The sequence below is a fragment of the Platalea leucorodia genome, assembly GCF_965183815.1.
Source record: "Platalea leucorodia genome assembly, chromosome: 1".
NCBI classification, from domain to species: Eukaryota; Metazoa; Chordata; class Aves; order Pelecaniformes; family Threskiornithidae; genus Platalea; species Platalea leucorodia.
The window spans coordinates 130,104,922-130,129,650 of record NC_138823.1 but is presented as its reverse complement, the minus strand read 5'-3'; the positions used below and the strand labels follow the sequence as shown (position 1 = coordinate 130,129,650).

The 24,729-nt window shown below is 41.4% G+C and overlaps 1 protein-coding gene across 2 annotated transcripts in view; it reads left to right on the top strand.

Moving 5' to 3' along the window:
• Nucleotides 1-24,729, top strand: part of CHN2 (chimerin 2) — a 166,923-nt gene that overhangs the window by 93,941 nt on the left and 48,253 nt on the right. For both annotated transcript variants that reach the window (XR_014229081.1, XM_082320653.1), the window contains exons 5-6: nt 301-414; nt 2,437-2,722. Coding sequence is in view for 1 of the 2 variants with exons in the window: in XM_082320653.1 (XP_082176779.1) it covers nt 301-414; nt 2,437-2,722 (400 nt within the window). In the remaining variant the exon portion in view is untranslated. The remainder of the gene's footprint in view (nt 1-300; nt 415-2,436; nt 2,723-24,729) is intronic.

The following is a 24,729-nucleotide window of genomic DNA, read 5'->3' as shown; positions in this document are numbered from 1 at the left end:
GAGGCATAGAGTGGTGGAAAAGTTGTGAAAAGATGGGGCGTTTACAGAAAAAAAATCTTTGGGCGCAGTTGAGTGCTATACTGACTGAAACTGCATATACAGTGTAATTTTTGTTTTGCCTCCGTGCTGGACTTGCCCAGGCTGGATGACTGTGCTGCCACTTTTAGATGCTTGGATGCTGTCCTGGTGGCTTAGACCACAATGCTCTGCAGTGCAGAAGTTTTCAAATGGTTTCTGGGGTGGAGGAGGAGGTGTTTCTGGTTGGATTGTTCTGTAAGTCACTGAAATGTCTTCCCTTAGGTTTCATGGGATCATTTCTCGGGAGCAAGCAGATGAAATACTTGCTGGTGTAGAAGGAGCATATATTCTTAGAGAAAGCCAGCGGCAACCCGGCTGCTATACTCTTGCTCTCAGGTAAATGCTGTTTTAATAGAGGCTTATAGTTCAAATGTAAATGTGTTTAATGGAGGGAATTATATCCATCCCTTTTGAGTGAAGTCTGTGTCCGCCGTTACTTAATACACTTCATGGTGTCAGTGGGATATTTACACCCTCTTGTCAGCAGTTTGACCACCGCAGTACTGCAGCAGTTCAGTCACTCCCTCAGCACTTGGCTAGGAAGTTCCTTTTCAGAAGCAGAGTGTGCCTGCTTTCAAAATTTTTGCTCCCTAGAGTTGAGTGTTGTAAAGATGGAGCTTCTCCTTGAAAACTGTGTAAGAGGTGTGAGTGAGTACAGAACACCAGAGTGTCCTGGCAGAAGACACAGGCAGGTTGTCCTCTGAGCTCTGTCATGTGTTGTACACAAACATCAGCAAACGTCAGTGATAATAACCCTGGATAAACCTGGAAAGTCGTGAAGTCCAGTGGCTGACCAGCTGTCAAAGGCAGCACAGTGGACTTCAGTGTTCTTCCCTAACTGGAATTCAAGTTTGCTGTAGAAATACAGTGTGAAGCATAGCATGGGATGCTGCTGCTCAAAGAAGTAAGAGTCTGCTATTCAGCTGAATGAAAAAGCCAGTGGGAGCCCAAGCTACAACCTCACTGCCCCTCACAGGTGCCTTTCCTTGAAAATATGGCCACTCCTGGCTTAGCTGTGCCGTTCAAAACCTGCCCACACAACAGTCTTAAACCTGCTGTGGGTTAATGGCAAGAGGACAAGATATTCTATTGGGTTTTGACAAAACAAGCTCCTGGGCAATGTTTCCCATTTTTTATAGCATTATTACTTCTGTGAGATATACACAAAATAAAAGTCTGCATTTCTGCTCTTCTGCTGGTAAGCCAGAAGGAAAAATCCTTTAAGGATTTACCCCAAGTAGCTGTGATACGGTGCTGAAATCATCCTCAGAATTCATATTGATGTGCAGATGGTAGAGCTGGAAAAGCTGGTGAGTCATGCCAACTAAAAAGTGGTGTAAATTAAAAGCAACTTTCGTCAGCTGAAAAAGAACAAATGTAATTTTTTAGGGTTTTGGAGAGAGATTTCAAAATACAGAATAAAAAGAACTATTAAAGGATGGGGATTATGGCAAAGTGCCTGTTGTTTTGACACAACAGCATGATTTCTAAATCCATCTGGATCATTATTTGTAGAATCAAAAACTGAATTTGATTATAAATTGGGAATTCATACAAAAAATGTGGGCAAAAAAGTAAGAGGCTTAAACAGTTTGATTTGAATGCCCAATAAAGTATGCAGAGACATGCACATTTAATGCAATATAAGGACCATTTAACCCAATGTCATATCTTTGAGTCCTTTAATCAAGAATGGGATTCCAAACTCAGTGTTATAAACCAAATGTGCTACTACAGCACTTTGCTTTTTAAAACACTTTAAAAAAGCCCCATAGATTACACCTGCCATAAGTAGGGCCAGAGTCATCCCACAGAACTTTGGATGTTTAATTGGGCCCCTGAATTAGGAGCTCGATCTCCCTGGATTCCTGCCAGAGGGTGATTGAGACTCTTAGGATTTTAATTACTTGCTAGAGATGCCTCTCTCTCTTCACTGACTGTAAATTAAGCATCCGCTTTCTGCACCTCAAAAACGTTGCGGGATGCCCGCAACACAATTAACACAATTATGCATCCCGGTGTAATGTCTTGTCAATGCAAACATGCCTTTCTGATCGCTGCAGTAGTCCCTTTATGATTTAGATTTAAACCACATATGTCTGGGTCACGTAGCTTGTTGCGGAGATTTGGCCTCAGTTCTGTAGCCCCATCCATGTGATGCAGTCAGGTTTGGGTTTGAACTTGAGGTGGTCTCTCCACAGATATCCACTTGCAGCCCTGTGCATATTCCATATGTAATCCAGACATATAGACTCGTCAGCGAAATTATGTCCTGAGTGTTTTGCTAGTATGAATTCTCCCTCTCACTCTTCCCCCTCTCTCTTTCTTCTCTCTCCCCTTTTTTTCTCGTATTTGCAGATTTGGTAATCAGACCTTAAACTACAGGTTGTTCTATGATGGGAAGCACTTTGTCGGGGAGAAAAGATTCGAATCGATCCATGATCTGGTTACAGATGGCTTGATAACATTGTATATAGAAACAAAGGCTTCTGAGTATATTTCCAAAATGACAACAAACCCCATCTATGAACACATTGGATATGCCACTTTGCTTAGAGAAAAAGTCTCCCGGAGGCTGAGCAGAACAAAAAATGAATCAAGAAAAGCAAGTGTAACGAGTGAAGAAAATACCCCGGTTGAAAAGGTAAGTATTCAGTTTAAAATTTTGGCAATTAATACCAGTCTTTCTATCAAATCTGAGAGAAAAAAGCATTTTGTTTAAAGACCTGTTTCTATTTTTCTGTACTTCATTAAGTATTACTATCCCACTGAAAAGTTTATATCCTATTAATGTGATCTTGGCTCCAAACAAATATATGACTGGAGCTTATGATGAAAGCTTTCTAATAAGTACCAAATGCAAATGCTTTCACTGTGTAAATATACATATATATATACCATCTAACTTAGGAACTGCATCTAAAATTGTTCACAAGTTATGTTTCTTTGTCCATGCACACAGTAGGCTTATGAAACTGGTTCCCGCTGACCCTTCACCACAGCTCAAGTTTGTTATCTTTCCATTCACAGTCCAAAGCTCCTCTTTTCTGCCAAGTCTTTGGTGGATGGGTCTCAAATTGGGATACTGTGTGTTTTCTTCCTTTTCTTCTCGTGGGTCTGAAATTGATACATTGTGCGTTTGCCTCCCTTTTGCTCTTCTCATTTGAAGTGGGCTTTCCTTGATCTCTTTCTCTCAGGCACCCGTGTCCCATAGCATTGTATGAACTAGGACTTACTTACATGATGATAAATTGAGAATTTTGTGCAGTTAGCAGCCATCTGAAGATGTAAAATTAGAAATTCTTTTACATATGAGAAACAGTCTTGTAAGCAGTGACATGAGTATATTTTCATTTCCCAGGTGGTAAGGCAGTAAGAACTGTCAAACAAAACTTTTTTTTTTTTCAGTCCAGTGTTTATGCTGAATTAACTTACTGACATTTGTAAGCTTAGTCCTGCAGTGTGATTGATGATTTTAGCGTTCAGTGTGCTGGCTAGCTAGTTGGGAACTAGAGCTGGTTTGTATTTGGGAAGCAGCGAGTGAATTTGCTGTCATACAGTAATATTGAGCATGAAAAGAGATCAGCTTTTTTGCATGTATCCTAATCACTCTAGGACATTTCTAGCATAATTATCTGTTGGATTCACATATCTGCATTAGCTGATTATACTAGTTTGGATTTCTCAGTAATAATAATTGCTTGAGTAACTGACCTGACATGTAAACCTATTCATCCTCTACAACAAATTACTTCCATTAGCAATGACATCTTTTAGGCAAGGCATACTGCTGCAGGGAAGTCCTTTGGAGAATGGCACAGCAACAAGTCCTCCATTCAAGTTTTATTTCTAAATGAAGCCACTGATGACACTAGTTTTGGTTCAATTGGATGGTATTGTAATATGCAAGAGGAGTGGATGCCATTGAGACAGGTTTCATGTTTGTTCAGTTGATTCCTGTGATTGGACACTGGTTGATTTTAAATGCTCTAACAGGCACAAGAAAGTGAATTTAGACTTCATTTGAGGCACAATAAGAAATAAACATAGTGCAGTGTGACTCCAGAGGATGTTCTGGAAAAGTTTCTTTTATATCGAGAAAATACTGGACCATCATTGGGATGACTGTAAATATTATTACATGACTGTAGTGTAATAAAGCAATCACGACAGTTGAAAATCATGCTACATTCTCTAGGAAATCAGGAGATTTTTTTTTTTGTACAAGGAAAAACACTATTTCAAAATTGTGTTCAGTTTTACTTACAGTTCTTGCAGTTGAGGAGCAATGGTCTTTTGTATCTCTGAAAGTGTTCTCAAAGACTTCAGAGGGGTTTGTTTTAGTACCATGTATTTCCTAACAGATTGTGTTGGATGTCATTTTTCAGGCTGGGCAGTTTTGAGTGAGGACTGTAAAAAAACTCTTTTAGACCAACAGAAGGCAAACTGTTGCTGAAAGGACCCCTGCCCTCTCTCCCTCGCGGCCTCCTTTTTGCTGATGTACGGTCTTATGCAGCTATACAGTCGGTGACACTAAAAAAGTGCTCCAGGTTAAAACTATCTCAGCCAGAAGAATGACATGAATTTTCAGCCAGATCTGCTACTTGATCCACCTCATATGAGTGGAAACACAGCATAAAGTAGAGGGCAAGACTTTCTTCTGATGACAGCTCAAATAATGATGATATGGGCTTAAAGTGACTGTAGAGCTGCATCCTTAGTTGCAGGTACCTGTGCTTGAAAATGTTTGGTCTTGATGTCACTTGTTGTTCATAGTGAAAATATACCTCTGGACCTCATTAGTGATTGGATTAGAATCATAGAATCATAGAATCATTTAGGTTGGAAAAGACCTTTAAGATCATTGAGTCCAACTGTAAACCTAGCACTGCCAAGTCCACCACTAATGTCCCTAAGCACCATGTCTACACATCTTTTAAATACCTCCAGGGATGGGGACTCAACCATTTCCCTGGGCAGCCTGTTCCAGTGCTTGATAACCCTTTCGGTGAAGAAATTTTTCCTAATATCCAATCTAAACCTCCACTGGTGCAACTTGAGGACATTTCATCTCATCCTATCACTTGTTACTTGGGAAAAGAGACTGACGAGGCCTTCTTTTGTGTTGCAGCTGAATGAAATGAAAGTGAGTGAAGTATTATTTACCTCAGAGGTGGTTCACAATGCAAAAGGCAGTATCACGGGTCCTTACCTTACAGGGATTAGTGCTCATCTAAATTTCCGTACTTGCAGGCAATAGCAGCCTGCAAGACTGGGCTGCGTGGCTGCGCTGTCATGTAAAAATAGCTGCCTTCAGCTAAGCCATTACTTTGTTGGCAACTCTCTCTGCCTTCCCCCCACTGAGGGGAAGCAGCAGAAGGAGGAATAGCAGCTGTTTCTAACATATTTTTCTTGCCAGGAGGAGTAGGAGCAATCACAGCTACAGGAGGAGCGGGGCTAAATAGGCAAGGTGATCTGCTCACAGGCTGAAGACCTACTGTAGCAGCTGAGGCCTCGCTGTTGATGATTAGGACTCCCAGTGGGCTTCTCTACTGGTACCAGTAGTTTTCAATCATCTTGCGGAAATCCGTGTGAAAAAAAGGTTACTTCAGCGAAATTATTAGCAGCTGGAAGAAATTCACGGAGGTCTATATGGTGAAGCCTACCATGGTTGCTTTTGCTTCATATGTTCCTGGGAGTAGTTCATGAGAGGTTTGGGTAGCAGACAAAGACTCGGGGGTCATCATTCCCATTTCTTCCTCACAGTAATCTCAGATAAAGTATGGACTGGACTTTGGAATAAAGTAGGCAAATACCGAGCATTTGTCAGTAACAGCATTTAGGGACAGAGGAGGATAAAGGGAATTTCATGTTCCTTTTTATGTAAACTTTAGAAGTCCTCTAAAATATAAAAATAATATGGGGAAATGGTAGTTCAATGGGAGTTATATCAGATGTTTTGCTTGAGGCTGTCATGTGTTGTACAGCGTTTTAGACAAAGGGCATGGTCTGCCCACAAATCAAAACCTTCACTCACTTCAATTACTCCTATAAATTTCAGACCCCTAGAAATAAGTGAATGAATATTCACTGTTCTTTGCTGCATGTGTGAAAAATCATTGCGTTTTTTGTAAGGTGTGTTTTCTCTGGCCAATTGAACAGGTAAAATGTCTTTTTTTTTTGTAATTGAGCTGGTTTATTTCAAAGTGCTGCCTGGAGTGTTTTGAATTTTTCAGAAATGATGGAGTGCAGGGGAAAGCCATACATGCAGGACAGAAACCTCCATTATTTTTCAAGAGGAACGTGAGAATTCAGTGCTCTAAGGTTAAGCATCAGTACTCCTCTTAGAGATTAGGTTTTTTACAAGTGAGATTTTGTTTTATACTGAAACCAATTCCAGAGTGTGAAAGTGCAGCTGAAGGCACTGTCCCTTAGCGGGTTTGTTAACACCATCCGGGGAGTCGGCTCATTCGGTCGCATCCCACGGTGACAGCAGAGATTATTCAACGTCTCAGTCACTCCAGCGCCGCTGGTCCCCGTGGGGTAGGTCGATGGAAGGCGGCCACCAAGGCACGGGCTGGCGGGAGGAGCATGCATTCGGATGAAATGTCTCAGTACTGCCTGGGGTACCTGTCTGTTCCCATAATGATAATTTCTTCCGAGGTTGTAATTAGTGGAGTCATGCCCATTCCAGAAGGTGGGTATGATGCATGGGCTGGATTAAGCTGTTGTTGTTCATGCCTTTTTATGCAATGTTTTTTGTAACAGGCCTAAGAAAATGTTTATGCTTTAAGATACTTAATGCCGACATTTCATCCAAAAGTTATTTCTGTCTAGCTTTAAAGAGGTGCTAGATTTGTAGACACAGATTCCAAATTTTAGTCCTAATAGTTTAACAGATGTTTAATTTGAAAGGAGTCACAGTGATTTTTAGGAATGAAGTGTTGTGGGAGAACAGCATGCTGCAAATACTTTCTTAGCAGTGTAGGAAAGTGTCGTTTTAATGGGATCCAGCTTCAAAAAGGATTTTGGACGGAGAAATAGTTTTTTGTGCAAAGAACATTTGAAGATTGTATGTTGTCTGTTTAGGGTTGTGATTTAAGCTTGGGCAAGTTGTGATCACCTGCTTTGTGTTTGCTCTGCTTATGGAATGCTGTACTTGGGGCAAGTGAACGTATACTGGATGATGTAGGGCAGATAAGTACCTGGTACTGGTACATACCATAATTAATTATGAGTAATTCACATTACTCGTGAATGTAGGAGAAATGTAACTTGCTGTAAGAAATTAATCTTCACATGTAGGAGAGAGAAAATTGCAGTAGTCTGTCAGTAAAATATGTAGTTCTGAAACGTTTATCGCTATCACATATCATGTTATCCTGCAATTGCTGCCTTTTCTGCGTCAGTGGTCCTTGTGTCCCAGGCTAGGAGAAAAAATTCTTCCTTTTTAATCCAACATTGGCAAGTGTAATTTGGGAAAATAAGTTCAAAGAATTGAAATGTTGGAAGTAAATGCAAGCTGGAGTTACGTGAATGCTCTAAGGAGGTAAAAGCTGTTATGGCTGCTGATGAGAAAGCGTCCTGGTTCCTTGCGCTTGCACTTTCATTCCCACTCCTGTGACCTGCCCTGTGCACTACCACAGCCACCCCGTGCCTTGGGTGGGAGCTGGATGCTGTGACACAGTGCCCTGTGTCAGGCAAAGGCTGTGCCCCACACGTTTTTTTGCTATGCTGGCCCCTTGTTCTTTTGCTATGCCGGCCCCTTGGTTTTTTGCTGTGCTGGCCCCTTGGTTTTTTGCTGTGCTGGCCTTATGCAGGAGCAGTTCCTTGGTAGTCGTTGCCTTATAGCTTCTCAAGTATTCATGTTAGCATGGGAGATGCGATGAAGATGGCAGGCTGGAGTTCAAGAAAACATTTGGCAGCAGTTGAGCTTAAAGTATTTGCAAAAAGAATGATCTTAACCTATCTGACAGAGGACAAACTGTTGGTAAATGCAGTAAAGATTAAGGAAGGTTTTGTCAGTGCCAGGCCTCTGCTTACTCGAATCCTGGCAAAGCTCCCATCTACTTCTCTCCAAGTAGGATCTGGCTCAGTCAGTTCAAACATACCAGTTGTACATGAAATATGAGTTTACTTGTAGCCTGGGATGGAGGGTTTTTTCTGCTCTCTGGCTGTACACACCAGGAGCAGCAAGAGGCATGTAACGATGATGGTCTGTAAAGAATAGTGAAGCATTTGAACTAAACCAAGAACGAGCTGTGTGTGGAGTCTTCACTTAGCAGCAGGACAGTGCAGAAACCTGTGTATTGCTGCTTGACATGGTAACCTCTCTATCTGTTTTGCTGGAACTCATTACCGGGCATTTAAGTGCAAATGACAGAGCCCATAGTTAATACTGCAGCTAGAACTTAAGAACTGAAATGGTAAGCATATTACGGAGTCTGGAAGATTGTAGATTTCCTTGGCAGAAAATCCCACACAAAAAATAGACAGATAAGAAAGCTATTCCTATTAAGGCAAAGGTGACAGAAAAGGAAGAATAACTTTGCTGGAAGTAGGAGTTGGTATTACTGTCTTCATTAGTCATGCTGCTCACACACAGTTTCCCCAGAAGAAAATGCAAGACTTCCAGGAAAAACTGTTTCCTAACATCACTTAATTGGAGATGTAATCTGGTTATAGAACTAAATTTTTTAGGGGCACTGCAGTTTTCCTTACGTCAAAACTGCACAGGAGACAGCCACTTTTAAGAGAACCTCTGGTTTGGTTCAACTTTTGTAAGTATTTACACTTCTACATTGTTATTCACACCACGTCCCTTTCTGAAGGCCTTTTAGCCTCATCTTACCACTCCATTTTTGTCCCTTCATTGAATTTTCTACAGGTACTGCTGTTAGCCAACGATAAAGAAATCTTTTCAGTCTTTCATTTATTCATTATTCTTCCCATTCTGCAGCTCCTCTAAACCTCTAATTATCCTATTACAGGTTGCTAGCTACTGTTTAACTCTCTGCTGGGAGGTCTGTCCAGATGTTGAGTATTTCCTTCCACACGAGGGCTGCAGGGTACTGTGCTGTCCTGGCAGCAGATCATGGGGTGAAGAGGATAGTGAGCAGAAATATCTGTTCCAGCAGTCCTCTGGGCTGGAACCACACTGATAATTTGACCCGGTGTGTTTTACATTGTCTTCAACTCCCTGGTTTCTGCAACATGCTTGGTCAGAACAAATTAAAATTTGTTTTTTCAAAACAGATTAAAATTTGTTCTACAGGGACATCAACAACCCACCACCGTCTTTTATTAGGGGTTACAGTTTCACTGCCATATGCTTATCCACAGTATTCACAAGGGACTCCTCCCCGGCTGATTTTCCCTGGAAGATGCTCAGACACCACACTGGTAAGAAGCCACATAAAGCCTGTACACGAAGGTGGCCTTTATCTGCAGATTGCAGTAATACATGCAGTGATAAAGGACGTGTGGCATTTTTGCTGCTAGAAGCAACAAACTTATACATCAAAATGACTTTGGGAGTAGTTAATTCCTTTCATCAGTCAGTCAGGCTTGTCCTGCAAGAGTGGTATTCTACACACAGGTTACCACATGTATGTACTTAATTGTAGCATGCCCTGGCATGAGTACTTAACTACATACCCAACTGTCTTCTTTAAATAACTGTTAGCAATTCAGTACTTATTTTATCCAGAATATTCTTTGGTATTATACCACAGTGAGAAAGAGTTTATATGAATACAGCAGATCTGCCAGTATATGTATTTTAGTTGCGGTTTTATATTTTGAGTAACAAATACCATCTTACTGAAAGTATAGCTGGCTGATCATTTTCTTTTGCCTTTAAATGTTGGCATTCTTTTGTATTTTCCAGCTGTCTCTTTACAACTTCTTTTTTGTTTAAAGCATCATAAATATGAAATAGGCAATATATAAGAAATAAAAATAAGAAAGCCACCAAAGTAAAATCATGGAAAGTATCTTTTTCAATTCCTTCCCTCTGGCTTTCTATGTTTATGCACAGGAAAAGGGATGCTGCTTTGTAGTTGACCGTGGCATTCCTAACTAATACCTAATGTTTTGCCTGATTAGGCAAGGATTTTTGAGAGGAATAATTTGGACTCATTTTAACAGTAACAGAAATTGAGGGAATCGAGAGAAAGAGTGGTTCCATTGCAAAGTATTTGCTTACATTGCTTCCCTGAGCTGTTAACATCTCTCCAGGTTCCTGGTTTATGTTATGTTATTACCGTCAGCTTAGGATTCATGACTTTTGCCTTAAGCAGAAAAAGTGATGTGATTATGCCTGAAGAGAGCTTGTTCAGGGCACTGCTAAGCATATGGAGCAAAGGTGAACATGAAGTTGCTACCACCAAAGTGTTTCCCAATCCAGTGTTTTAGAAAGGTAGCCAAATGGAAGCGGTGCAAAAACTTCATACCCGAATACCACAACTGTAGATTGAAATTTTCTCAAATGAGAATGTCAGATTAGTACTAAAAATTATTAGATACACCAGAAGTGCTTATAGTAGTCCTAAAGTAAACGCTCCTTGGCTCTTCAAGTATAGTACTGCATCTGCAGCTAGGCTCTGCTGAATGCATAAATTAATCATTTCCTCTTGGGTATTTTTCTGTTATAAGCATATTAATAATTCTAATAATGCTAAATGTTTGTTGCATAAAACCCATGCTTAGTTTGATGTATTAAAAATGAAAGCCATATATGAGGTTTTCTTGTCTTGGCTTTTATACTCTTTGCATAGTTTGATGGTATTAAATTAGTATAAACAAACTTCCATAGGGATTGGGATGGAGCCTTCAGCATAAACATTTCATTTGTCTAGTCACTGGAAAATGAAAAGCCATTTTTTAAGTAAAAATCTATAGTTGATTATCTCGCATGAATCTTGAGACGCTGTGTAGGAATAGGCACTAAGCTTTTACAAACACCTCTAAACTGCCATGTTTTGATCTTGGAAGACAAGTGTTCAACTTCTTAAGAATAAGAGAGATGCTCATTTCTGTTAGTGGAGGACTTGAATTAGTGTCAAAAGGAAAGTGTTTAAATAGTGACTAATATTTATCCTTTATATTTTGTTTAGAAAATAAGTGGGTTTAGTGATGTGCTTGTTTAGGTCGTACATTTGCTTGGCTAATTATAAGGAAAAAAATAACCTATCCTCTGTGCTTATGCTGAACATGACAAGAGATGATAGGCCTGAAGTACAGTGACAAACATTGCAGGTTAGCTATTAAGGGAGAAAAAAAAAAAGAAAGAACAGTGAAACACTGGGATGGAGTACCTGAGGGGATGACAAAATCTCCCTCATCATAAGGCATAGAAACACATTAGAAAACATCTGGGAGAAATGGCACAGGTAGCACTGATACCTGAGGCAGGCAGGAGAAGAACCTCCTAAAGTACCTTCCAGTCCTATTTCTCTGTGGTTTTCTGTGCCTGAAAAAATATTATTTAGGCTCTGATTCATCCTGTCTAGATAAAGACATCTTACCAACTGTAGCTAAGGAGCAGTTATTTGATTCTTCCCCATGGGAGGGGAGTACCTTCCAGCCTAGAGAAGAGAAGGCTCTAGTGAGACCTTATAGCAACCTTCCAGTACTTCAAGGGGGCCTACAGGAAAGATGGGAAGGAACTCTTTTTTCAGGGAGTGTAGTCATAGCATGAGATATAATGGTTTAAAACTGAAAGAGGGTAGATTTAGATTGGATATTAGGAAGAAATTCTTTACGGTGAGGGTGGTGAGGCACTGGAACAGGTTGCCCAGAGAAGCTGTGGATGCCCCCTCCCTGAAAGTGCTCAAGGCCGGGTTGGATGAGGCTTTGAGCAATCTGATCTAGTGGAAGGTGCCCCTGCCCATGGCAGGGGAGTTGGAACTAGATGATCTTTAAGGTCCCTTCCCACTCAAACCATTCTATGATTCCATGATTCAGTTCTGAATCGTCACTTCACTAGTGATAAATCAAGTGCAGCTACAATCCTAATGTCCAAGGCTTCCATGAAATGCTTAATGCTAGCCAAGATATGCTAAGTTCTTCCTCTTCTATATCCTGCGCACTGTGCAGACCTTCTGCCAAGGAACATCTTGGCCAGCTTTCTGTGTCCCTACATGCTGACTGGCACTTGTCCCATCACGCTCTAGATATTATCCTTTCTGAGAGTAAAACGTGTATGTCATATCCACTGAGCATCTTCTTCCGTACTTGGGGTGCAGCAGGTCTCACCCCTGAGGCATGTGGGCACTCGAGAGAAGTCAGGTGCAGAGCCTAAGCAAATGTCCTCTGTTTGATGTGGGCTCTTGCCATGGAGAGCTAGCTCAGCAGCCTGTACCCTCACGCTGCCACTGGGATACTGGGAATCCAGGTGTGGGGATCTCCCTGGCCACCTGTGGGCTGGGTCAGCAGCTATCAGTCGGCTGCAGTCTCAGCCGCAGGGCTAGCAGAGCTCGCTGGAGCTGCCACGCAGGAGAAGACAGCAGCCTGGGCAGGATGACAACTAGCAACGGCCACAGTGAAGCACATGCTGTTGACAGCATTCTCAGCGGAGGCTTGGCTACAAAGATCAGGAACCAGTGCTTTTTTAAACTGCTAATATTTGGAAAAGAGGACGCTGTGGTGTGAAAAGTACAAATTGTAACAATGGGCTCTTTCTTGTAATGTATTCTCAGCCCTGGAGAACAGTGGGACTGCGCACGGTCGTCAGCATGGGTTATATAGAATGAATACTGCCAGTTAGACTTGATTGCCTTTTTGATAGATTTACAAAAGTACTGAATGAAAAGAATGCAGCAGATGCAGAATAATTGGATTTTTAGCAAAGTAGTACAATGTCTCATGAAATCATACTCTTGACATTAATTCAAACTGGTTGGCGCATGAACGCGGTCACATGGGCCAAAAATAGGTAGAGGAATTTCAAGCAAAGAATAAAGATAGGCAGCAGTTTGATAAGCTGGGGAAAGGTAGCTGATGAAATACTGCGGGGACGGGAGTTTCATTTAAGATTTTTATTGATCTGGAAAAAGTGCAAACAGGACATTACCGAAAACTCAGCGTGCTTTGCGCTATGATGTGACTCAGTATAGGAATTTAATCCCTGGAAACATGAGTGTCCATGACAGAAACGTCAAGAGAATCTCCATTAGAAAATGTAAGAAGACAATTTGGCATGTTTTAAGCACATGAAAAGGGGCCAAGCCACGTACGTACCTGGAATATCTCTTCTGTCCAGAGTGAGAGGGTTGCTTGCATTTAAGCCAGGTGTGCCACTATTAAGCAGGGGCTAGGGGCGAGGAAGGAGAACATTGACATAGTCTCAGGAGAAATTATGTCTCCAGTGCTTGTCAAAAGAAATAGTTGTTGTTACACTTTGAAAGCCTGTTTCCTTGATTTTCTGTTGGTTCATCCATCCATCTAAACAATACCTATTACTGTGGTAATTCATTGTCCCCTTTTGGCAAGCTGTAAGCTGGGAATAGTGCTTCTGCTTCTCAAAATGATGCAGGCAGGGAGATGTGGAAAGCCCTGTTTCCTTCATTCTGTGCCCATGTGCTGGACCAGGTGTCATTTGGCTGGTGGTACAAGGCAGCTTTTCTGAAGTCTGTCGCGATTGTTCGGGATCTTTACAGTGGGGGTGACCCCCCCAGGGTCAGTTCTCAGTGCCTTCTGGATTGCTCGCGGCAGTTTGAGGTGTGGGCTCCTCAAATGAGAAAGATGGGCTGGGAGTATAGCTTGGCCATTTGGCAGAGTCCCATCAGGAGCTAAACAGTCCTTGAGGAGGAAGATACTTCTTCAGTGAGAAAGCTGTAGGGTGAGTTTTTGGGGGGAAAGAGGGAGTGGAGTGGAGAAGGCGTCTCCAGGTACCTCTGCCAGACTCTATACCACCTAGACTTGCAGGAAACAGCTTGGGAGGAATCGATCGAGATGATTTATGAATGAAATTGTTCCAATTAAACACTAGGTGGCATATTTACTTAAGAGTTTCCAGGGACTGTATTAGGGCATGTTACGCTTCTGACACCCATTCGTGCTTGTGCAATGAGTGTAGTTTCATGGGAACATGACCACCTGATGCCTTTTTTGAACAACAAGCATTCATCTTGTTCTTAAAAAACTTGACACAAAGACACCATTGCTTACTTCAGTCTTAAAGTTATTCTTTAGCTTCAAAGTCACTTCTGTATTAATATACAGATTATTAAATGCACTGTGGTACAGGGCAGTGGTCCTACAGAAGGTCAGAGGAATTGTGTAAATAAAGAGGGGGGTTAATATGCAAAGACATAGCATGACTTCTTTCACTTGGCTGAAAGGCTGAATGTAGGACTATGTAATTCATTTTAAAAGTCAAATGAAGGAAAGCTAATGTTTCTCCTTATGTGAATGCAAAGCACAGCTTTTGATTTCAGAGCTGGTATTTTAAGGTAATAACGTCCAGTGGTTTGGGCAAAATACTCAAAGGCAGAAAATATGCCTTTATTCTGTGTCTGCGTGACACCTGCTAAGTCAGCCAGGCTGCAGTTTTCCATATGCTGCTGCTTCTCCATCGATGAAAGAATAAATACACTTAGTTTACAGAAATGCTTTTTCACACACTGCATCCTTGAGAAAATGCAGCTCTACAGCCATCACTAGGACAGAGCACTTAGCCTCTATCAAAAAAATACCATGTTTAGTATGTCTGCTCTAAAAATTCTTAATTCTTCCTATGGATATTTTAAGAAGACAGATGACAGATACTTTGGACTAACTGCAGATACTATGAAGATAAACTTCCCTAGTGCAGGAGATATCCATAGTGCTCGTTGCTCAGGTCATTGCAGCTCTCCCTGGAAGGGAGTTGTAGGTCGCTGACCCACATCCATCACCAGCCGGATTTCTGAGATGAATCCCCTTATCCATCAGTCTGCTCTCTGTAACTCATATATGGACCTCTGAGTCAACAGAACTGATAACAGCTGTTCAGTGTGAGCTCTTACAAGCAAAGTGGGCTGTATAAAAAGGGAGCTAAATGTGTGGGTCTGAATTGGGGTGTGCTCATTATGCCAGTGCTGAAGGCTGTGGAAAACAAACCTTGCTATGAGAACAGGATTATGGGGACACATCCTTTCCTTGCCTGACACTGGCTGTGCCCCAGACATGCCTGTCTTCTTCAAAGGGAGAAGAAAGTCCCATTCTCCTTCCCTTTTTCATCCTATCCTCACACACAAGAAGCAGGCTGTAGCTATTGCATTATCTGATGCCAGGGGATGTGGTGGGGCAAAAGCTGAACATCTTACAGCTTGCCTTAGGACATCAAAAATGTGTCCAGGACATCTGTGCTCTGGCATCAGGAGAATCTGATCAGGTTCATACCACAGAGGTGAATTTATACCTATTTTTCATTTTCAGTAGTATCTTTTGATGCCCATGTTCTGTAAGGTTTTTTATGTCTGTTATTTTCCCAGCTCTCAGGAAAATACTAGTAGACCAGTGTGTAATTCGGACAGTGGATCAAGTCTGCCTCCTTGCACATACTGGTTGGATTCCTGGCCACTGGTGGGCTGCATTCACAAGGCTGTGTTTTACAGTATAAATATGCAGAAAGACACCTGGGCAACTCTTTCAAATAAATTAATTCTATTTATTTATATATTTTAGGAAGTAGAGGAAAAAATCATTTCCTTTTATTTCTCTCTTCCCCGCCCTTTAATTTGATTAATCCAGTCAGTGCAGTTTCCTAAATCCATCTGGTCTATAATGAATTGCTGAATGTCAGGCCAAGTGAATTTGCAGACAAAGCTTAAGGCACTTCCAGTATGGCTGAAAATGAAGTATACTGGCAGAGACTGGACTAAAGAGAGTGTATTTTCAAGGACATTGTTCACATCATTTGGTTTCTTGTAGACCTCAAAGTACCAGGAATTAAGGGAAAAGGCTGGATTGTGGTTTCTTTGTGGGCTGGCAGAATCCCAGTTCAGAAAAGTCAAGTCATCGTTTGATATAACTTGCTTCTTATGAGATGTTGCGTGCAATGCAAGATTTGTATAACTTCCACATGATGCTTTGTAGGGAATTTTTCCATGTGTGGTTTTTCAATAAACCCTCAATTCAGTGGCTGAAGTTTCATTCTCCACATGTGAGCAGTGTACAAGCTCTGCGTTGTCCAGCTGTAGACATTGAATTTCGCGAGAAAATACAAAACCTTCTGTAATTTCCCTTGTCCTATTCCTCATCAAATTTTATGTTGCAAATAAAAAAAAAAAAAGTAGGTAGTTAGGGTACATGTAGCATTTTCATCCTTTGCAGATCACAGTATATGCTCTACAACGTAGGCACGGTACTGCCCCAGTTGAAATGAGAGCGAGCCTATGTAGCCATGGGTCGAGGCACGTAGGTGTCCCATTAGAGCTACCCAGAACTAGAAATATGGACAAGTATGTTGTGATATACACCACAGAGTCCAGTGCCTTGGGGCTGTGGTGAGCCAGCCTACTGAACAGGTAACACGTAGGCAGCTCGTACAGCCGTTTCAGGCGGCTTGTTCAATACATCCGCTCAAGCGCAGCTCACAGAGCGCGTGGGCTAGTGCTCTGACCAGGTTACCTGGAGATCTTGGTACATACATCTTACTGGATGACAGTAATGGGGAGATTAAAGCACTGCGCATTAGAACATGGATGGAGTTCAGACATCTATCTGCTCAGTGTCTTTTAAGTAGAATTTTGTAATGGGAATAAATCAGTCCATTTAGTTCAATTTAGTATCTAGACTTTCTACTACACAAGCAGAACATCTCACTTGCAGCAAAACTCAAAATTGGACTTGGGAATGGAGTACTGTATCAGCTAGTGCCTGAGCTATCTATGGAGTAATAAATATTTGTCTCTTCTCTAACTCAGAAGAACCCTCTTTGGTGTAAACAGATGGGAATGGTGAATTTGATTCTTTTGCAAATCATGTTTGAAGTAGGAGATGGCAAATAAAGGGACAGTGACTAAAATATTAATGCTTTCCCATTTTATTGCCTGTCTATTTTCCTTTTAAAACATGAGTTCAAATTCTTGAATAAAGGCAAGAATCATGACATTAACAAGAAAGCGGAGATTAAAAATTTCAGCCATCAGCAGCCTTTCTGATTGTATGTAGATTGGGTTAACAGTTGTGGAGGTTTGCACTCTAACACCACCACCTATTTTTATCTTGCCAGGTGTTGCTAATAATAATTTAGTATTTTGAATAGTTATATTTTTATAGACGTGTGCAAGAATCCAGGAAAAGTATTTGAATATTTAATATTCCAATAATCAGATGAATAAACAAGTTAATTCAGTATTTGATAGCACTTCCCATCCAACATAACATACTCAGAAGTAATTGAGAAAAGAATATATTCCTATAGGCTTTTGATATTTTTCTTTCTGTAAAAATTTAGCAGCTAAATTTGTGCATAGAAAATAAGTCTTGATATTCCTATCTTCATAGTACTTTAAAAACCAGAAGTGCTCAAGTTCTGCATTATCTTTAGAAAAACAAACGGATACAATAGAATTCAGTGACAGTATAAGAGAGTATTTATTGCAACAGGGGAGGTGTATTTTTCACAAGACTTCAAATATCAAAATTATACTAAAAATGGGGGAGTGGGGGGGGTGGTACTTGTCCCTGCAAAACAGAAACCAGCAAATAGGAAACAGTTCTATAACAACCCATGTGGGACCATGGAGCATTTTGGATTAGCTATGCATCACAGGTAATCCTAGTTTATCTTTTTATTATTGTTGTTCTGTTCACAGTTCAGTGTATTTTAAGATGCTATCTATGGCCTTTTGGGATATAATTACATTTTTCACTTGATCTGTAATTTAGTAGCTGGAACAAGAAGACAAAAGGTTATTTGGAATCAGACCTGACAGCCAGGAGGCTGAAGTGCTGACATTAGTCTGCCGCCTGACAAGTCTATGCCTCATGATTCGTCTGTGCGTGTGTTTGTGATATATTTAAAAAGCAAGAAACCTAGCAGAAAGGATTCTCAGCCCACACATAGGTGTGGGCAAAATGCACAATAATGAGCCTCAAACTGTCTGTTTTATTTTCAGTGGGATGCCTTTTTTTTTTTGGCTTGCTTTCACTGAAGCTAATGAAAATAGTTGTCATGCAGAGCATCAGAGGATGCCTTTTTTGCTCCCGGAAAGTATGTCATTGCTCTTTGTCCTTCTCAGTTTTCCTTCCATTAGTGGCACATACTCTGTTGAACGTGAATCCATGTCGAGCTGGTTGTCTGCTTCACCATTTTTACACAGAGCAGTTGGTCCATTAGTGGTCATGTTGCCTGGTTTAGTGAAAACCTGCTGTGTTGGTGCGTTCAGCATTTATCAACGAAAAACACTGGATATTCTTCTGCTGTTCACCACTGTAGGGTTAAATGCTGTACCCAGTTGAGTCAACGTTTGTGTCTCAGCAGATGGTGAAGTCCTTTCTCCTGGCTTCTGCTGGGTCCTTACCTCGGCTTCCGTTGCACACACAGTGTGTTGCACACATGGCTTTACATGCAGATGCTTTCTTCCTTCGATTCACAAATGGGAAGGCAAAGATGCACAAACAGTGAATTTAGGACAGAAATGCAGATCTGTCTCGTTTGAGAATGATGTGTCAGTGGGGTGGCTGTGGTAATTAGGGCTGTTTTGTAAATATGTTCTCACGATGGTTTATTTGGAATAGTAATATTAATGGATAATGTATTTTGTATACCTAACTACCCTCAGAAGTCACTTTTTTAAAGGAGGGGGTCTGGTGGGGGGATGTTAAGGAGGCACATTTGTGCTGGTGGAACTGTCACTGAAGGTCAGGGTTGTACCTGGGCGTGTGTCCATGACAAGACAAGAGTAGACCTAGTTTGGCATTGTAGGGAAGGCCAGTGAGGTGTTGCAGCCAGGGCCTGGGATACATCCCAAACAGAAAAGTACAACCTCCAGCAGCTTTTCTTTTAATTAACATCTCCGTTGATCTCAGTGGCAAATGCAGAAAAGACAGCTATTGTGAAGAAACTACAGAGCCAGAAGAGACAGAAACAATAGCAGAAACGGCATAAAAACCATAAAAAATCTGTTTATTCTTCTCAATCATCAGCCTTTTTCCTTGAACATTCTTCTGTAGCACAATATCAGAAACAAAACATGTTGCCTTAACCACACTTCTATAGATGTCTTGATAGTTGAGAGTATAGGATCTAAAAATTGCAGAATTTTTAATACATCTATATAGCTAATATTAAACAAATGCAGAGAAGATAGTGCTAGAAATTTCATCAGATTTAGTCTCCAAAGGTTGAATTTTCAAATTCCCCTACCTTTAATGAATTTTCACTCAGATGAGTAGATAAGCATATGATTTGCATCTAAACATAGCAACACAGGCACCTGGGGAGCCATTAGGTGAATTGACTGTGGACAGTGAGACAGGGGCAAAGCCCAAGTTTGAACACAGCAGCTTTTGGCTCTTAGTTCATCCCTCGGTTCAATAGGTCCCACTACCTCAGCTTTGCGACTCTGAGTAAGATTTCACAGTGTGTGCTTAGGAGGGAGTTACTAAGTAGTGTGTCCTTTTCCTAGTTAAACGCTTTACAGCTTTCTCATCTATGACTTTGCTAACCCCTCATGGGTATATCTCTGGTAATGGTGCTTCAAGCTTTACCTTCCTTAGCTTTGGGCCCTTCCATTCAGTCTAATTTTTTTGCTTTTACAGGGCTTTACTTTTTCTCTCAAAATCAAGCTTGAGAACTTTTGGTGGTGTAATAAAGGAGTCCAGGGAACTTTTTCTGGCAAAGGAGACTGTCCAAGCCAGAAACTGAGGAGAGAGGTTTTAAAATACAGCCTCTAAAAAAAATTAAAACATTAATGTGGTTAGAGTCCACGTCTTCTGAAGCAGACACTTCAAAACAAGGAAGTATTGCTGAATTTGACCATGTGGTCTATATAAGAAAGTATATGTCCCACCTCAGTAATCAATTTTGTCTCTATTTTAAATCTGTGTCACTGACTTTCTAAAAATGCAGGTGCTGTGCTGTCACTTCAGGAGAGGTTCTGCTGCTCTGTTCAAAGGGAGCAGCAATAAAATTTAAAAGTCTTCCAATACTGCAGTCACCTCTGGCTATGCTTCAGCCTCTTCCACCGGGCAAGAGGGACAGGAGAGGCAGTGACTTGTAACTAGGCTGTCTGCACTTCTGAGCTGGTGAGCAACAGGAATATGCAACCAACAGGTGTTTAGAAAGCCCCATATATTAACTGCTACAAAGAGTCATCACCAATTTGCCCCAGTGTAAGAGACGTTGAGTTACTGCCATTGCCACCCTTCAGCGGAGGGAAAACTGCAGCAACAGGCCATTGCTGATAGAAGAAGAAATTCAAGTGCCTGGACCTTGGAAAGAGGCAACACCGAGCTCTGTCCTACTGTCCCATCCTTTGCTTGTCCATGGGATGACCAAACGTGATAAAAACCATAGCTGTGTTGTGGTGTCTATCCTAATCCTAGAGAGGGAAGGAGGTGTGGCACCAGCTATTATTTATATCTCTTCCTATTGGGTATTTGCAAATCTTTCCCACTGTTTGGATACCACCCTGAAGGGCAGGAGGTTGGCCTCAGTTCCTATGCTGCAACAGGAGTCTCTCACAGAGGATGAAATGACAAATAATTTTGGCAAGAATGGGGCTTGAGGTTTATCCAGATTCTATTGCAAAGAGAAGCACATGATAAGACATGTGACTTTCTATTGCTGCTACTAAGGAACAGAGCATTAATAATTTCTTCTGACAAGTGACATCACTTCCAGAGAAGCAATGAGGGAAGAAGTAAACATCAAAAATATGAAATAAAGATCTGTCCATTAGCAGATCTTAGTTCTGTTGACTTCTCTTTTCATTTAAACAACATAGACACATTTCTAAACAAACTGTCAATGATCAAAGTTGTGAATTATTGAGGGATTTACAGAAATTGCCTTCTTATCTGTCTTTAGTCGTAGGCGACATTGAAGGCACAGCAACAAGTGGAAAGAAGTCTTCCAAATTCAGAACAAAATGGCCATATCTTACAGATATATACATAATATATATAATAAAAGGTTGGATCCATCTAATACGTAATACTAAGCTACAGTATTCATTTTCAGGAAGAGCCCTTTTAACATATCTGAGAATGGTAATAAATGCTGTGCTTACCATCATTTGAAGGAACAAGGTTATGAAGAAATAAAACTAATTCTTTTTGGCTTCAAATGTATAACATAACTGTTATATGAATATTGAATATTGCTACTATGTGAATGTGAAAATTACATGAAACAAAAGAAGCTCCGGATTAAGAAACTATTGGATCTGGTACTCCCAACAGCTTGCATCAGCTTGAAGCTGGTGTAAGATCTTCTGCCTGCCAAAATAGGCATTGCAGAATTGGAAGCATTGTTTTTATGGTCATGGTAAATATATATATAAAATCTTCTTACAATAATTTTTAAGGAATTCTATGTCCATAACATTTCTCCTTTTCCTAGAAAAAACACCTTTTTTTTTTTTTTTAATGTGTATTCATGTATGCAGATACTCAGGAAAAAAAATCATTGGCACTGTCATCATTGCCCTTTTTTAACTTCCCCAGCAAGGTCATCCAGACTGGTTGTGCAAAGCCCTCCTTGGGGAGTATTTTAATATTTTACATTAGGTGTGTTGCAGTCTTAGCTTTTCCCTTATTAGCAAAGGGAACTATGGACATCACACTGTGTTGGCCATAGCAGGATTAATCAGAGCAACATCAGGACAGACAGTCTCTACAAGGTTGCTCAATCCTCGTGGGTCAGCCTTTGCTACCTTCTTTCAGATGTCAAAGTGGAAATGGGGGCTTTCCTGAGAATCTGGAGAGAAGGATGCCCAAGGAGGGTATAAGAAAGGCTGTTTTCCCCCGTACGTTACTGGTTCTCCTTCCCTGAAGCTGAGGCTCATGAGGTGGCATGCCCAGCTGCCTCCACGCTCTTCTATTTGTAGCTTTTTTGGAAGGGGAGCGTGGAAGGGAGAGGAGGGGGACTGGTGACAGCAGGGATCCAGAGGGAAAAAGGAAATTCCAAGCTGCTCCGTGAAAAAAAATGAATGCACCTGTTGTCTGGGAGCCAAAAAGATTGGCATGGCTGGGAACACAGGGTGCTTTGTGTTTCTCCTTAGCCCTCCTCATTCACTGGCAGCAACCAAACATGTTGAGTCCCAACATTTCAGGTCTCACAGGCAGGGTCCTACACTGGGATTCTGCTTGCAAAGTTCTCAAATGTTGCTCTGAGAAATCTTGGAGAAAATTACATTGAAGACAACTTTTGCCCCAGTCTTCTGTGAGAAAGTGCAGCAAAGGTTGCAAATTCAATTGCTAAATAAAATTATTGTCTCTCAAAAGCATGTCCCAGTAGGGATTTTGCCTTAACACTCTAAGAATTTAAAAGAGGGATCTTGTCAGTAAAAATATCACTTGAGAAACCAACAGACTCATCTCCAATCTGATGCGCTGGAACATCTCCACCTCGCCCTGTGGTTTTCTATCATTTTTTTTTTTTTCTTTTATTTAAGCTATCATCCTGAAAACCACCCTACGCCACCTGTATTTTTCCTCATTATTTTCCCTCTTGCCTTCCCAGGACAAGAAAAAGTCTTTCTTTTGGCTTTTTCCCACTTTATGCTTCAGAAACTCCAACACAGATACCCTGGTTTCTACCTATGGAGCATCGGCACAGCAAAGGAAAACAGTCACGTTCTGCCGCAGCACAGAAGATGCAAGAAGGACCAGCAGCAAAGGGGTTAAAGGGAGTCCCATAGCAAAGATATGCAATGCCTTGAAATTTTAAGCGCTAAAATCTATAAATACATGAAAGAATAAATCTTTGCAATTCCAGATATTTCTGGTTGACAGAAAACACTTGGAGCCAGTTATATAGGGGGGTTTGCTGTGAACACTGGAATCTGTGATGCCTGGTTCCCTATGGATTTGTGCTCTATCTTTCTGCACACTTTAATCCCACTTCAGTAGGCCCAGCCATCCCTCCAGACCTTTCACACATCCCTCCCTCGCCCCCATTCCTCTTACGCTCTTCTCCCCTCGACTTTTCCTTCTCAGTACCTGCAAAGGAGGCGGCAGGCAGTGAAGCTCCGCATCGGGCTGCCAGCCCAGCCAGGGGATAGTGCGGGAGCTCAGACTGCAGGCTGCATCTCTCACCTCAGTCCAGCTACCAAATTTCAGGAAACTCACATGTCTGTTACTCCATCAACTTCAGCTAGAATTAGCCAGCTGGTTCAAAAGATAGTCAGGGCAAGTGGCGAGACAGATTAATACACACTGCAATCATGTTTCTGTAGGCAACCAGGCTAATTTGAGACCAATATTACCTTTTATTTTTAATAATATTTTTTTTAAGCTCCGTAGGTACAGTTTTCAGACTTTTCTTATCTCCCTGTAAAAACAATGACAAGATCCACGTCTTCTTTTTTATTTCCTCTTCTGCAAAACACCTGGCTGCAGGGGCTCCACTGGTTTCTACCAGTGCCATGCAGACTGCTCCTGGGTGTTTTACAGAGAGCTAGCCAGGTACCTTGCAACTTGCCAACTTATTATATCCCACATATTGGCTTCAGGTGACTTTAAAAAAAAAAAAGCAACAACAAATTTTGCCTTTCCCTGAATGCCACAGCTGTAGCTGACTGCAATTTCCACTTCTTAATGGCTGCTGGGAGAAGATGTGGCTGTGGGTGGGTTGAGCACCTCAATGACAGTGTCTGAGACTTGATCATTTGAAACTGTGAGGTGGGTGACTCCTGCCTCTCCAGAAAGTAGCTGGTGGTTTTTGTATGGGATGGAGAAAAAAGAGGTCTCACTGTAGCTGTTCTTCATTGAGTAGCATGTGGCTCCCAGCCTTCTCCTCCCTTCTCAGGTGGACTGAAGGGAGGAGAGCAATTGTTGCTATCTTTAGCACCTGGGAATAGCAGCTTTGGAAGTGGCAAAGTGCCCTTCTCTCTACCTGCGGAGGATAAAATGGAGGGAATCTATTATCTTGTCCTCCTCTAGCAGACATCCCTGAGAAACTGCCCGTTTTTACCTCCACCCCTCAAAACTTGGGGTGCTGCACAGTGGGCAAGGGGCATCGCCCTTCTGCGATGCAGTTAGGTCCCTGGCTGAGGAGCACATATTGTGTCCTCGCTGCGATGGCAAGAACAGCCTCCAAAGTGGGTCTTGTCTTTGTACCTGAGTAGACACTCTTATCATTTAGGACAATCTGTTTTGAACTGGTTTGCAACATGCAGTTCCCCTGACTGTGCTCGGAGTTATGTGTGCTCAGCAATACTAAAAAATTATCTCACAAAAACATGCATCAGGCAGTCTCCTCTAGTTTGGTTTGGTTTAAATCTCCAAGTTGGCAACTAAAACATGTTCTCTGTTTTTTCTGACTGCTCCGATTCTAAGAGAGATTGAGTTTCCTTCGTTGCTTTAATGAGACTGTTCCCAGCAAGTTACTGTCTTGGTTGTGCAGAGGGATAAACGCCTGATTTTCTCCATTTGAAAAAGGCCCCAAAAAAATGCTTCTTCTCAGCGTCAGCCATTTGGCTGGGAGGTTTC